General features: G+C 31.1%; 1 protein-coding gene across 1 annotated transcript; it reads left to right on the top strand.

The window, feature by feature from the left end:
* Nucleotides 1-996: 996 nt before the first annotated feature.
* LOC139524183 (uncharacterized protein DDB_G0287625-like) lies at nt 997-10,089 on the top strand. The gene is made up of 2 exons (XM_071318810.1): nt 997-1,193; nt 8,036-10,089. The coding sequence occupies exon 2, from the start codon at nt 9,134-9,136 to the stop codon at nt 9,998-10,000; it is 867 nt and encodes a 288-aa protein (XP_071174911.1). The 5' UTR covers nt 997-1,193; nt 8,036-9,133; the 3' UTR covers nt 10,001-10,089.
* Nucleotides 10,090-17,382: the final 7,293 nt, after the last annotated feature.

Raw genomic sequence — 17,382 nt, 5'->3', positions numbered from 1 at the left:
CCATTTTACAAAATCTGGACCATAATCTAAAAACAGCTGTCCATTGCTTTACATTGCATGGAATCCAGCCCATATCACCATACAGAGATAAGTTTGGTGTATACTTTCCTACACCCATAAAAAATCTCATCGCTCTGTTTTTAACGGCATTTATGCAAGAGAATTCTCTTGTTCCCCATATTGAAGCACCATAATCGATGACTGACCATACAAGTGTGTCAAAAAGCTTTGTATAAGTAGAGTAACAAAAACCACCATTTGATTTACATTTTGCGATCAATAACCCAAGAGCTCTACTTGCCGACTTGGCAATAGCTTTTGCCATTAAATCATAATTTAAAAATTCTGTAAGATGTAAACCAAGGTAAGTATATTGTATTACAATTTCAATATTATCATTACCCAGCATAAATGTAGAAATAGACCTTGGAAAAGAAGGTGGTCTAAAATGAATAATCTTAGATTTACTCATATTAACACTAATATCATTTTTATGACACCACATATGTAATACATTTAAGAGCATTTGTAAGTCTGATTCATTTTCAGCAAGTAAAACAATATCATCAGCATAGAGCAAAATACATATTTTCTCTTCCTCTATCGGAATACCAACATTTAAACTTTTAACTGCATTTACTAAACATTACAAAAACAAATTAATCGCTATAGGCATGTGGAATAATCTGCGTTGACAGACTCGCTTATATAAATAATCGCATGATCATAAAATTTAAGAAGAAGAACAGGCAGATTGCGATGTTAATTGATTAAAGTAATTATTTACTTGAAGGTTTAATAAATTCAACGTAAAATGTCGTATAAATACATGTAATTAGAATGTTATACAAAAGAGAGAGATATAATTCATATTTGTTTGAAATACTAGTATGTTCTTTCGTCAAAATAGTTTAAAACGATAAATCGAAGGAGTAATACTATTCATGAATGGTTTTTAATTTTTAATTTTTAATTTTGACACGACCCCTTCATTTTACCTGTAAACTGTAGGTGTCACTGAAAAGGTCTAATAACTCGGATATACTGCGATTTTTACCAAATTATTGGTCTAGACAAAAATGCTAATTTCTTCTAGTTAGAGCCATATCTATACGAATGGAATGACAATATGGCATCAAATTCAGATCTCGCTGGCGAAGAAAGTAATGCACCGAAAACAGCTCTCCAAGCAGGTAAAATATTACATCAACAAATTTGTGATTGTTACCAATTTATATATTATTCAATTTTATTCTCAATTATTTGTTCCGGTGTCTTCTGGCTATTCCTACATTTTGTATTTTACTATTCTGGCTATTCCTACATGGGAGATTATGGGAAGAACAATATGTGTTGTAATTGCAAAATATGTTGTTTTAGTCATAAGTGTCTAATTAGGTCACAGGTAAATTTACCTGTGAAAATTAAAAAAAACCAATTATTTATATGAAATTTGTGTAAAAAAAATTGTTTTTTGTTTGTTTGAAAACATTTATCAAGTGTTATAACTAAGTTTTTCTAATATGGAATAAGAAAAAGTAGTTAAAGCATTTAGTAGTCTAGAAAATAAAATTATTTAATGAAAGGTAGTTAAAGCATTTTATAGTTACCAACATTTTCAACTTTAGCTTCAGAGAATTAATTAATCTCATTATTTGAATAAATAATGATTTACTACAAATAGATTAGGCAACCAGAACTTAGTTCACAATTCCTACAAGTTCCAGATAAAGTTGAGACGTGGAGACAGATGTTATTGGAAATGCTCTACCCGAAACTGCCCTGCCACTATCAACACAAACAACAACATACCAACCAAAATAGATGCTAACCACAATCACCACTCAGACAGAATGCAACTCAGAGTAGACGATGTACTATATTCTTTTACTTTTACCAACCAATACAGTCGAAGATATTTCAAACTTGTTCAACACACTGAAGGACATCGATGCTGCAGATATTGATACACCAACTCTTAACTTCACAGACTATGTAACAAGCTATTGGATAGAAAACGACCAACGCCTATGGAATCACTTCACAACAGAAGGTCCTAGAACAACAAATCATTTAGAAGGTTGGCTTAGTAAACTGAAGAAGTTAGTCAAGGCACCTCACCCAAACATGATAAAGTTGTTGAGATAAGACGAAGTCTACCAAGCTCTCACACTTATACAAGAGTCGATGGTAAACGTGTTCCAAGAAAGAGAAAATACAGGGAAATAGATCACAGACTTCAAACACTGAAAACAAGGTTACAGAATGGTGAACTTATGCCAGTCCTGTATGGAGATTCTGCTTCTCATCTCCTGCACAATAAATAAGACTCTTGTGTGTTCAATTCAGTGCAATGTTTTACTGTGTTAGTGCTCTGTTTAAATGTCAATTTAATGTACTTTTTTGGTGTTTTGCTGCAATGAATATGTAGTGTGACTCAAAATTTAGTGCATTGTTTCAAAGAATATTTACTACAATTTTAATATATTTATATTTCAATTGATATTATTTCCTTGTATATATTATTGGTTTCACCTAAATAATTTATATAGCGTGTGAATCACATTGTGCCTATAACTTCGTATTGTGTTTATGAATATTATTTACACAAAATGTGCTATGAAATTATTAAATTAAATATTGTAATATAAACTATTCTTTTTCTTTATTTCCCACAAGATTTACCTGGATTTACCTTGGTGCTTTAGTTTAGTGTTGTTACAACATAATCCTTCATAATCCCATTGTTTACATAAACATTCTGGGAACTCCAACATTAAATTTTAGGTTTACTCCTGGTTTGCTCACTTTTAATTCTACCAATTATCTATTAGTTAAGAAAACAAAAAAGATAAAAGGTTTAATGAGCATACAATTGTATAGTCTGTTCCAACTCAAGTATATAGATTTTAAGTGTTTTCTAGATATTTAGGTTGTTTTTTGTATAGAAAAATAATTTAAAAAAAAAATCAAAAACTTTTTCTCAGTAATTTAATATCAATTCAATCAATTCATTCAACATACATACATATACAGCAAATAACTAAAAAATGATATTCAGTTATAAAAGTGTCTTTATATTCATTAGTTTCTGAATGATTTACATGATAGAAATATATTTATACACTGAGTTTTCTTTTATTGCAAACATAATTTAATAAATTAACAAGTAATAAGGGCACTATATGTAAAATGATAAGAGACACAATCTTTTATATATACATCAAAAGTAACAAAACATTTAATATATTTACAAAGTCACAATTTACAAGCATTTTATAGTTACCAACATTTTCAACTTTAGCTTCAGAGAATTAATTAATCTCATTATTTGAATAAATAATGATTTACTACAAATAGATTAGGCAACCAGAACTTAGTTCACAATTCCTACAAGTTCCAGATAAAGTTGAGACGTGGAGACAGATGTTATTGGAAATGCTCTACCCGAAACTGCCCTGCCACTATCAACACAAACAACAACATACCAACCAAAATAGATGCTAACCACAATCACCACTCAGACAGAATGCAACTCAGAGTAGACGATGTACTATATTCTTTTACTTTTACCAACCAATACAGTCGAAGATATTTCAAACTTGTTCAACACACTGAAGGACATCGATGCTGCAGATATTGATACACCAACTCTTAACTTCACAGACTATGTAACAAGCTATTGGATAGAAAACGACCAACGCCTATGGAATCACTTCACAACAGAAGGTCCTAGAACAACAAATCATTTAGAAGGTTGGCTTAGTAAACTGAAGAAGTTAGTCAAGGCACCTCACCCAAACATGATAAAGTTGTTGAGATAAGACGAAGTCTACCAAGCTCTCACACTTATACAAGAGTCGATGGTAAACGTGTTCCAAGAAAGAGAAAATACAGGGAAATAGATCACAGACTTCAAACACTGAAAACAAGGTTACAGAATGGTGAACTTATGCCAGTCCTGTATGGAGATTCTGCTTCTCATCTCCTGCACAATAAATAAGACTCTTGTGTGTTCAATTCAGTGCAATGTTTTACTGTGTTAGTGCTCTGTTTAAATGTCAATTTAATGTACTTTTTTGGTGTTTTGCTGCAATGAATATGTAGTGTGACTCAAAATTTAGTGCATTGTTTCAAAGAATATTTACTACAATTTTAATATATTTATATTTCAATTGATATTATTTCCTTGTATATATTATTGGTTTCACCTAAATAATTTATATAGCGTGTGAATCACATTGTGCCTATAACTTCGTATTGTGTTTATGAATATTATTTACACAAAATGTGCTATGAAATTATTAAATTAAATATTGTAATATAAACTATTCTTTTTCTTTATTTCCCACAAGATTTACCTGGATTTACCTTGGTGCTTTAGTTTAGTGTTGTTACAACATAATCCTTCATAATCCCATTGTTTACATAAACATTCTGGGAACTCCAACATTAAATTTTAGGTTTACTCCTGGTTTGCTCACTTTTAATTCTACCAATTATCTATTAGTTAAGAAAACAAAAAAGATAAAAGGTTTAATGAGCATACAATTGTATAGTCTGTTCCAACTCAAGTATATAGATTTTAAGTGTTTTCTAGATATTTAGGTTGTTTTTTGTATAGAAAAATAATTTAAAAAAAAAATCAAAAACTTTTTCTCAGTAATTTAATATCAATTCAATCAATTCATTCAACATACATACATATACAGCAAATAACTAAAAAATGATATTCAGTTATAAAAGTGTCTTTATATTCATTAGTTTCTGAATGATTTACATGATAGAAATATATTTATACACTGAGTTTTCTTTTATTGCAAACATAATTTAATAAATTAACAAGTAATAAGGGCACTATATGTAAAATGATAAGAGACACAATCTTTTATATATACATCAAAAGTAACAAAACATTTAATATATTTACAAAGTCACAATTTACAATAATTCACTTCATTGTTCAGTTCAAATGGAGAAGATGGGATGTTTCGTCAGAGTAATCTACCACGTTGATGGGTCCTTGTTGGTATCTGTCTTTGAGTCTGGTATCTGTTACTCTGTATCGTCGTCTTTAAGGTGGGTGGGTTCCTCCTGCTGCATACTGGATAATGTTGCATTCTGTTAGTGCCTTTGTCTTCTTCAGTAGCTAAATGATCTCGTAGATGTTGGGGTGGGCGTGTTTGAGTCGCTTCTTAAGTTTGTTGTGCCATCCTTCCAGGTGATTTTTGCATGGTGCAGGGTCCTTCTGTGTAATAGTGGTTCCATAGAAAGCGGTAGTTTTCAACCCAAAACTCCGTCACGTAATGTAATCTGTAAATGAAGTTGTAGCGGGTATGTTTTCAGCTTCTCCAATGTCTTCTAAAGTGTTTAGCCAAACATCGTCAGCAAGGTGGGGTGGAACAAGAGGTATCATTTTCTTTATAATAGGACTGTAGTCCATATTTCTGTGCCTTTCGCCATATACACTGGGTGAAAAGGAAGAAGCAGCCTTTCACGGTTACCCCTGGACATACTGTCTCTGTTGCGTTGTTGGTTGCTGTCTCGTAGTCAATAGTTAGTGTTTCTGGTTGAAGTTGTAACTGGTTTTGTTGATCAATGGCTACTGAACAGTTGCATTTATATTCTAGTTGTTAAATTTAATTGGATAATTTTATATTTTACTAAATTTTGAAACAGTGTATTGTATTGAAATTTAAAAATAATTTTAAAGTTGAATAAATTAAAAGATATTCAAATGAGATTTATTCTATTAAATCTTTAGTTTCATTATTTTACTTTTCACTTTTTTTTACCAATAATTAAAACTATTTGTTAATAAATTGTAATAATTATTCATTTTAGTACACATTTTTCCCTATTTTTTTTCATAAAATACATTATCCTGCCAAACATAATATATAAAATATAAAAAAAAAATGCACATTTTCCTTGATTTGATAGCAGAATATAATCTTTTTTAATTTTACAGGTAAAAAAAAGGTAAAAAATATGACTATAATTCAGAAATAAACTATAATTGTTAAAACAACAATTCCCTCTATGTTTACATATACATGTAATTAAAAGTGGGCAAACCAGGATGACACCAAATTTTACTATTTTACCTATAAAATTCAAAATGTAGGAATAGCCAGAATGGTGTCTTCAACGTATGCCAACATTTGATAAAAACATATTCAACCTATGCCTACAAACGAAATACAAAAGGTGTTGTTATAACAAATATTAATTAATAAAAGGTAAAATACAGTCAGTATATTTTAGCATTAAATATTACTTTTCATAATTAGTTAAAAATTCAAAACAAAAATAAAGTAATTTGCAAAATTATGTTGTAGTAAAAATGGAAATATCAAAAAAATTCTAGAAGACAAAAATTGTAAAATAAAACCCTTGATACTAGAAAAATTGAGTTGAACTAAATATTATTATAAAAATTATAAAAAATAGACTAAATTTCTAAAATTTAACGCTTAAATATAACAATACTTGAGAAAAAAAGAGAAAAAAGCTATTTCATTTGTGCAAATTTTAAATTTTTGTTCATTATTTTGTTGTATTTAATATGAAGCATACTTCAACAAGCAACAAAATATACAAATATAACATACTTCAACAGATTTTTTTTAAAATCAAAGTAATTTTAGAATATAAAATTTAAAATAAATTAAAAAAAATAGTGATTTTTTTGGTTCAACTTTCCAGTGGGACAATGCACCATTTATTTATACTTATTTAAAAAATGCAAGTTCCCCGTGTTTTTTTTTTTATTAATTATATTGAGTTGTGAGATTTATGGTTACATTTTGTGTCTCTAATTTGAAACTCCATCATCCAAATTGATAATAAGATAATATCATATAAGATAATTTGCAAAATTAATATATAAAATGAGTAATTTTTATAAACAAACTCTCGTGGAGTCATTACTTTGTGACGAACATTAAAAGATGTCCAAATTAAGGACCACTTTGTAAAACCCACTTAAGACTAGAATATGCTGTTAAAACATCCTAAGACATGTCTTACTCCTGAGATAGTTTTGCGAAACTGATACTAGAGACTCAAGGATTAAGTTGAACATGACACCAGTTGATTGTGCAGATGTAGCATTATATCTTATAGTGTGACTATTGAGACAATCACATTAGTGAAATTCATCTTATTCTCTGTATGTGTTGGAATTAATAGTGAACATTTAAAATAGATATTTTACATGAGTCAGTCTTTATGAAATTAACAAACTAATTCCTTTGTGAAATAGAGATCCTCAACACACCCAATTACCTAATTTTCACTAATACTTGTATAAAAAATGTATATTGAGTATTCTTTAACGCTACGTTTAAACTGGTTGTAGATTGATTAGCCCCTAATTAATTTTTGTTTTTATAACACTTAATCTGTAAAAAATTATTCAACCTATGCCAACGTTTTTTCACACAATTTTATACCTAAATTTCAAAATGTTGGCATAGGTTGAATGAACCGCCAGAATAAACCGTTTCTTCAACTTTTTTTTTTTTTTTTTTTTTTTTTTAATAGAAACAGAAGTTAAATAACGCATTATATCTGTCCAAGGATTAAAATAGCAAGTAGTCTTAATACATGTGTACTATACAAATCCTTGATCTGTCCTCTTGTAATTTTGACATTTTAATTAATTCTGTAAAATAAAAAAAGATCTCAGTCATGCACATGTATTTGGGACCTTATTTTAATTTATCTCAACCAGGGTTACGTTATTTTATATCTGCCATCAAGTATATGAATGTCCGCACTCTCAAAACGCCATTTCTCACGGCACAATTCTTATTTATTTTACAGACATTTTCAGCATTTACTGATAGTTCAATTCTACATGTAAATATAAATTAAATGCATATATGATATAACCAGAAGACAGGACGTGAATTATTAATTACTATCACATATTTAAGACAGTTTTCTTCTTCATTTTTTTCTATTATATATTTGCTTTGATTAAAAGGATTATACGTAAATATAGAGTTAACTTTTTTTTTAATTTTAGGACTATATCAGGAACTGAAAATTATTCGTGAAATACTACCAATTGACGACGAATTACAGAAAGCTCTTCACTCTGTTTTGGATGAATTAGACAAACTGATCGATACCGATTCAGAGAAACTGCGATCAAGCATTGTTTCATTTGTTTCATTACTGTCCAGTTTGAAGAAAAATGATTTAAATGTTGCTGTAGGTGGGCAATTATTCCAAAATGCTTCGTCCATTTTCAAACAGTTGTCCACTGTTCATCCGGTATTTTCCGTCTTGTATTTTGTTATTGTTGCTGGCATGACATTATTCAACAAACAGACAAATGGTCCAAATCTAGAAACTACTCTGAGGAAAATGCTTAAAGAACAGTCCGATAACGATATGCTGAACGAATGTGAAGGAATAAAATGTACATTGACAAAATATGCCAAATTAGTATGCGCTATGGGTGACAAAAAACTTGAAACCCATGAGGTAAGTGCTGTCTGCGCAATGGTTCCAATCGGTGACGGATTTGCAACGATGGGAAAATTAGCAAAGCGTATCAAGGAGCTGAGAGACGAGGAATATGAAAAATATTGTAACAACAGAACATCAGAATTTGAAAAGATTGTTCGTTATATTCACGTTTACTGTTGTCTTGACACAATGAAGAGAGGAATATTGTGGCATATATATGCATTACTGAAATTTTCAAATAATTCACCAAGTCTTATTAAAGGAGTGAAAGCTGTTATCGAGGAACAACAACATGAAAATAAGGAATTGTTAAAATTTTTGGTCCGGCCATCGAGAGAAACTGCTATCATCCATTATTCTGGAAACTTATTCGAACACGAGATAATACAACAATTCCTAGAAGAGCATGAAATGAAAATGGATGATTTGAACTGTCTGTGCGAAGGCGTATATCATATTAAACCAGTCGTGTATAAAGACTCAAGGATGTATATTGCAAAAAATAGATTCAAGTTTGTTAGATGGACATATACCAAATCTGTCTCTCAGAAGAAAACCCTTTTTACATTCCAGCGTGCAAGTATTGGCGGGAATTATTTTCATATTAATTCCCACAGACACACCGAGTATCATGTTAGGGCGGTGACCAATGGATGGTGGGTGGGGGGGATTAAAAGGTGATCCTAGTGCAGTGGGCACATGGAAAATTATTCCGATAGATAATGAGGGAAAGTCAAAATGTTATTTGATTGCCCCGCAGGAATTCACAAACATGTTCTTATTCGCTAGTTTCACAGGCAGAATATGTGTTCAAAGGTTCATCAAAAGTGGATATGAACATGTTTTATGGGAAATTGAACAAACTGAAGACGAAGAAAATTCAGACAATACAACACTTGAAGCTGAAAATGATGAGAATAAACAGGATAAAGATTATAAGAATGGTGGCAATAAACAAGCGGACGACCATGGAAATGATGACAAACAAGCCGGCGACGATCACGAAAAGAATGGCAATAAACAGGCCGACGATCATCAAAATGATGACAATAAACAGGTCGACGAGGATGAAAGTAATGAAAATAAACTAAATGATAAAAATGATGACAATAAACAAGCCGACGACTATGGAAATGATGACAAACAAGCCGACGATGACGAAAATGATGATAATAAACCGGTCGACGATGATGAGAGTAATGACAAGAAACTGGATATTAATGATGGCAATAAACAAGCCGACGACCATGAAAAGGATGACAAACAAGCCGACGATGACGAAAATGATGACAATAAACAAGTCGACGATGATGAAAGTAATAAAAATAAACTGAATGATAAAAGTGATGGCAATAAACAAGCCGACGACCATGAAAATAATGACAATAAACAGGCCGACCATCATCAAAATGATGACAATAAACAGGCTGACAATCATCAAAATGATGACAATAAACAGACCGGTGATAATGACAATGATCTGGAAGAAAATGATAAAGAGGGTGGCTATAAATAAGCCGACTATCAAGAGGATAACAATCTTGTGTAAACTTTATTAAAATTGAAATGAATTGTCAATTTGATTAAACATGCAAAAACCCTGTTCACTGAAAACAATTTGAATAAATAAATTCAGATAAATTACATTAAGAACTGGTAGAAAACATGCGTAATTTTGCTGGGCTACCTTAAAAATCTACGGACTACCCCCTATCCTACTGAAGGATAAAATTGATGCCTACTTAGACGGTAATAAAGACGAGGCAAATGCCTTTAATCGTTGTTTTTGTGAAAAATCGAGCGTTGACGATTGGTCTACAAATATACCAGTTTTAAATCTAAATGACGTCATTCATACTTTGGATAACATAACTGTATAACGCAAGAGGAAGTTTATGATCAACTTCTTTTGTTGGACGTATAGATCTATGGCAACATGCCCCGACATCATTAGTCCAAGACTTCTAAAATATACGACTCACGTATACAGCAATCCTCTAGCTCTGTTGTTCAATAAGTCATTACAATTGTGCAATTATCCATATGACTGGGAAAAAAAGAAAATGTAGCACCACTTTCCAAGAGTTGTTCTCCAGAAATTGTATTCAATTATACACACTATTTACAGTTAATAAAATCTAAATTAGCTTAAAATTTATCAGAAGTATAGACTAGTGATGAGTTTCAGCTGACATCACACTGTGGTCAAATTCAGTCTTAAAATGTGCATTTTATAACACATATTCATTGTTAAAGTTAAGTAAATGATAACGACAATAACGATAATTAAAGTCCATGGTCAAATTGAAGGTATATTCGGGATAAGAACATGTTAAGGGAGCTACCATTTGATTTTTATTCGGGGGGGGGGGGGGGGGGGGTGTTGGCTAGGATGAAAAATTTTGTCCTTCATTTTTTATTAAGTCTTAATCTCTGTCCTGCCTTTTTATTTTTCATCCTGTCTTTTTTATTGACCAAGTTGCTCATCCTGCCTTTTTTTCTTAAACTCTACCTTCCTGTCCTGACTATTTTTTTAAATTTCATCCTAGCCCCCCATAAAAATCAAATGGTAGCTACCTAGTGCAATATGAACATTATCCAAATTTTAAATTATAACAACAAGCTGAGCTTAACCTTTTAACATGCTAGTTAACAATGTAATCCGGGCAGATCGCAAGGCAAGGGGATAAATGGCCATAATTGTAAAAATATTGGTGAGCATAGCGGAAAATTTTTTGATAATTAAATGCAAACAAATATTTTTTCCAATCATCTTAGTCTGCCATTCGTTACATTCTGCAGGAAGACATATCAATCCAAATGGGCACATTATCCTAGCCAATCATTTTTTGCTCCTACTCCTTAATGTCCTCACACAAGCAGCACATATCAATTTCAAAATCTTTGATTTGTTCATTTAAGGATTGAACCCATGGCCTCTAACACTCAAGACGTGCATTGTTTTGAGACTTAAGAGACTAAATGTGGTACAAATCATTATGGAAGGCCAGTAACTACTTTAACTTATTTGTAGATCTTGTCTAGCTGATAGTTTATGCTTAAAAAGTTTATCTTAATGTATTGTAGCTTTCAAGATTATAGCAAGAACAAAAATAATAGACAAAAATAGTCATTGAAAGGCAATAAGGTACTTGTTTCATGCCATGGTAACTGCCCCCTCCCTTTCCACAACGACTTGGTTATGTAAACTGTAAAAAGAAAGAGTGAGGGGGCCTTTACTGTCACATGAAACAAGTTCCTGCAACGATAACTCCTCTTCGAAGTCGACTCACAATTTGAGTAATTTTTGATATTTACTAGATCTTATTTTGATGATCATTTCTGCCGTCAACAGTTCCTATCTAGCTACAGAGGCGAATTTGGGAAGGGGTGTGCTTTTGTGGGGAAAATGTGGTTGATTTTATAGGGAATCACTGAAGTATGACTGGAGCAGGCCACCTCTTATGCAGTCAGTGGCCTCTCTTATGAAAATTTCTGGATCCGCCACTGGTTTATATATACCGAAAAGGTGACTAGATGCTCTGGAAGGGTAATTAGCATATTTTGGAATTTTATTTAATATATTATTTACCAGCAGTTTAAAAAAATAATAAATACATATTTGAACAATACAACAAAGAATTTTTCATCACATGCAGGATCGGGATATTGTAACTTGATAAAGGAATTCGAATGTGGAATGGTGGTAGCTAACCACGGATCCAAGAAAAGTCACGTATAGGTCAATAAAAATGATATTAAAATAAGAAGATGTGGTATAATTTCAAATGAGATGCCTGTTTATTACAAGCTATAGTTACTGGTAGAAAAAGCTCCAGTAAAATTAAATTTTATCAATGATGGGAGAGGACTTGTTACCTGAAAGACAGAAAAAACACAAAATCCTTGAACATGATTTTTTTTTATATCATTGTCACGATTCAGGAATTTTTCAATATTCCCAACTATAGCATCCGACGAACGAAAGAAACAGTTTATTTTTAGTGAGAACAAAATTTATCAAACCACATTTAAATCTTCAATATAAAAATAAGGAGATGTGATATAATTGTCAAAGTTAAAAAAATAAATGGATTTAAGTAATTATAGTCGGCTATAAAAGGTCCCGACATGAAAGATAAGAATCAATACATTTCGAAAACTTACGGCCTAATTCATAATAAAGCAATTTACGAAAAACATATATGACAGACATGAACCTACGACAACCACTGAACTACGGGCTCTTGACTTGAAACATGTACATAAAGAATTTGGCATGGTTAAAAATGTCTGTGTGCGCTAATATCTCCCCAAAACTAGCACAGCACAAGACCAAACTATAAACAATCAGTTGAATGATCGGATCATCATTTAATACTATCATTGACGATATTAGACCAGGTGCGGATCCCGTCTTTCTGTAAAAGGGGGGTCCAAACCACGGAACACTCTGAAACGTCCACAAAATAAAAAACAAATCGAAAAAATGGGGTTTAAATGGACCGTGAAGTCATAACAAGGTAAAGTAAATTACCCTCCTTTCGGAGTAGTCTTGTTGACCAAACGATGGAAAGAAGAGCTCCAAGCGATTGTACAGGAAGGCTCCGAGTGATTGTACAGTAACTTGCAAGCGATTGTACAGTCAATAAAAATATCCGATATGGAAAAAATGAATGTTTTTGGAATTCTACTGGGACAATGGCTTTGAAACTTTCAGACAGGTAACACTATATATCAGAAAAGGTACATGTGAAAATTCAGGTAGCAAACATTGATTTTTCTATGTTTATTTGACATTTTTGATGCTGTTGTGTGACAATTTTGATTGTTTTGAGCGTCACTGATGAGTCTTTTGTAGACGAAACGCACGTCTGGCGTATATACAAAATTTAGTCCTGGTATCTATGATGAGTTTATTTACACGGAGCTCCACCATTCTAAGGAAAACGTTTGGATGCATATATCTTTTTTATTATTTTATTGGTTCATATTTACATAAAGAATGTTTTAGCTACCAAAACTTGTAACAGAAACGTTATATAGTATTAAAAGAGTTCATCAAAGTTTCCATCAAGCAACTTGTTATTTTGCAAATGTCGGAGCCCGCTTGACAGTCTCCCGAATGACCAAATTATTAGAAAACCGTACAGTTCCGTTCCCACACTGATTTCACACTTGAAGCATCACAGTAAGCATATTTTAAATAGTTCCGAATAGAAATTTGGAAAAAAAACCACATATTTCCAAATCCCTTGTGAAATATCAAATATACACTCGCTCACTGAGACTAGTATGACGGAGTTGGTTCTTACAGTGAACAAAACGTGTGGTATATTAGGAGAATGATCAGCTTACTACCCGTGATTATCCTACATAATACAAGATAAAAAAAACCTGAGATTTTCCTACATAATACAAATAAAAAAACCTGAGATCATCCTACATAATACAAGATAAAAAAAAAAACACCTGAGATCATCCTACATAATACAAGATAAAAAAAAATGAGATCTTCCTACATAATACATGATAAAAAAATCTGAGATCATCGGACATAATACAAAATTAAAAAAACTGAGATCTTCCTACATAATACATGATAAAAAAAACCTGAGATCATCCTTCATAATTTAAGACAAAAAAACCTGAGATCATCCTAGATAATACATGATAAAAAAAGCTGAGATCATCCTACATAATACAAGATAAAAAAAAAACTGAGATCATCCTACATAATACAAGATAATAAAAAACCTGAGATCATCCTACATAGATGATATCTAGGGACGAGTAGATGATAATGTAATAGGAATAATGAATCCGGCATTGTAATAAACTGAGACGCTGAGCCGAATTTCTAAAGTGCTAATTCACCAGATAAAAGTCCAAGAGAAAAAGTTAAGACGGCTTGAAATATTGAAGAATAATGCTAGCTTCTTTTTATTCTTCTTTATAAGCTTGTATGAAGTTTGTCACATAATAAATGGCACACGTCTGTATTTTGAAGAGAACAATCAGCTAGTCTATAATCAGAGGTTCTAATAGTAAAGCTGAATATATTTTTTTAAAAGACAGTCTATTAAAATAATTAAGCATGGAAGTGCGTTATTAAAGGTAACGAAATCCCTGATATTATTTAGAAGTTATACTAATTAGTGTGGGAACGGAATGGTACGGTTTTATAATGTTGTCAAATAAACATAGGAAAACCAATAGTTGCTACCAGGATTTTCAAATGTACCTTTTCTTATATAGTTTAACCTGTCTGATAAAGTGCTTCGTAAAATATTATGTAAGAAACTGTATTAATACAGTATCCATGGATCCATAAATTTTATAAGCGTATTAGGTGCATAGTAATAATAAAATTGACATTGAACCTTTTTTTTAAAGTCAAAATTGTGACATTTCAATTTTTCAAATTTTGACTTGAACTCTTCATATATATATTATATATATATGTAGAGACTTTAATAGGGTCAATATTTCGAGATTTTTTTTTCATTCATGAAATAAATGACTTGAGAAAATTATGCAATGTATTTATGTAAAACATCAATGGTGTCATCAATATATAAGTACTTATAACCTGATATATATATCATTCAAAAATATGTTACCTTAGATAGTTTTGATCGAGGACAGTCATGTGCACGATGAATGCTATTATGAAATTATGACTTGAGGAAAATTATGCAATGAATACAACTATGTATATACACTATATTTGGCACTTATTACAAAATGTAAAAAAATACTATAAAAAAACAAAATATGACAACATCTACAATATACATACATAGGATAAAATTTTAAACAGAATGTTAAAAAAAATCAGTAAAACTACTGTACTATGTCCTTTTTAAAGAGAAAATATATTGAGCTCAATTAATCAATATATATTAAACTTTGAACTATATAATATCAAACTTTGAAATGATATAAACAGAGACTTGTAATATATGTCTCTGATATAAAGTATAAAATAAGGTACCTGAATTCTGTTTCTTACAAAAAGGTGTCTAGATAAAAGAAATAAATATAGACATGGTAGAGTTAACTGCTGTGGATGGTAGCGAAGACAAATTAGGTTGTTTTCCAAAGCTGGCAAAGTTGTTTACTCAATTGTGCTCATAGTAGTTCTTGTATGTTGTTCTGTGAGAGAAAAAAATAGAAATAAATACAGCAATATATCATACTAGGATAAATGATTCTAAGTGTTTAATGATATTCATAAAACCAATCAAAGTATACACGTGGTCATATAAAATAACCTCAGAAGAGATATGACTTATTATATAAAAAAAAAATACCCCAATTTAGTTAATTGAAACAGAAATTATCTTTTTACATGGATCATGAGTAATGATGATAGCAGATTTTTTTTTATCTATTTTATGTGCATACCTTGATAAAGGCCTGCAACTCCGAAAATCAGAAAAATAGTTAAATACTCACTAATAGATAGCAAAATTATCTCCCTTTCAACGATCACCCTTTCCTCATGCATTTGCACTATCATTTTATGTTTTTTTTTAATCACTCTGTAATGTTTATGTCTTGTTGTTATTAATGTTATGCTCTTTATGGGCCCTTTAATTTGGAAAAATAAAATATTGTATATTGTATTGTATTGTATTGTATAAAAAAAGTCTGTTTAATGAAAAAATCTTGATATATGAAAACGACAAAACATGAAAATGTAACAATATATAATATACTAAACTTGAATAAATTGGACCCTATGTAAAACGAGATACATAGAGACTAATTAAAAACAGAAAATATGAATGTTTCTCTCTTAAATATCACACTAGAAGTATAACATGAATAGTTGTCCATAAACCCGTCAAGTGCAAGATCCAACAGCTATTTTCATAAACACCATCTATCATATTTATATACCCGACCATGTAGCTAACTTATGTCAAAACTGATTGTGTGACCTGTCACTAAACATTGATTGATGAAAAAACACGGCACATACGTGGTCAACGTTTCAACGTTTCATATAAAAGGAGAGTCTGCGAAAAGTTGTTTTTAGAATTCGAACGAATATTTGTGGAATAAAGACGCGAAATGGTAAGTCTTTTTTGGCCATTCATTTGTATTGAATTACGTATACTATAAATATAGAAAATAATAGACATAAATAATTGTTTAAGCTGGGAACTTTTAAAACTTAATCAGATTTTTAGCATGATTGAAACATCAAAGAAATCTCAAAACAGAATCGATAAGATTGATAACATAAACTTGTAAGATTGCACTGTAGTTGTAGGTTGAAAAAAAAAAAAAAAAATAAGCAAGCATTTACAAACTTTTTAATATATAATATTGTTAAAATAAGTCTCCTAACCAGTGTCCGAATATGTTTAACATGGAAAATATTTGTTAAAGAAAATAAAAAGGGGGAGGTTGTTTTCAATGAAACATAATCTTTCTTTTTTTCTTTTTTTGTGTGTAGCTAAGTTGGTTTATTTATTTTGCTACTATATCATCTATATTAATAAGAATGAATACATTATTTATTATAGGAAAAGAACAGTGAAGGTATTAGAAGATACTCATATTCTCCCCAAAGCTGATGCCTATAGAGACTCACACACTGCTCATCTTTAACAAGTGTAGCATTCGCTCTTTCAATGTGGTAGCGGCACCAACCATTCGAGCTCTTCCCTTTGTATGCGTACCAGAAGAATAGATCTATGTTTGGTTTTTCTACAAAAAAAATTGAAACGGCAAAATAGTTTTCCCACCGATCCAAATGAAGAGAAATTGGCGATGCACGCGCGGTCGTCTACATCTTCGCTAGCCAAGCTCCCCTCGATGGATCATCTATTGGGAAATCGTGAATGACAATAGATCAAGTTTTGGTGAACGAATTTCTTTTGC

Source organism: Mytilus edulis, chromosome 5, assembly GCF_963676685.1.
Source record: "Mytilus edulis chromosome 5, xbMytEdul2.2, whole genome shotgun sequence".
NCBI lineage: Eukaryota > Metazoa > Mollusca > Bivalvia > Mytilida > Mytilidae > Mytilus > Mytilus edulis.
This window is presented reverse-complemented; position numbering and strand designations above follow the sequence as displayed.

Excerpts from the sequence above, each read along its gene's own strand:
- LOC139524183 (XM_071318810.1), top strand. The coding sequence starts at position 9,134 with ATGGATGGTGGGTGGGGGGGATTAAAAGGTGATCCTAGTGCAGTGGGC.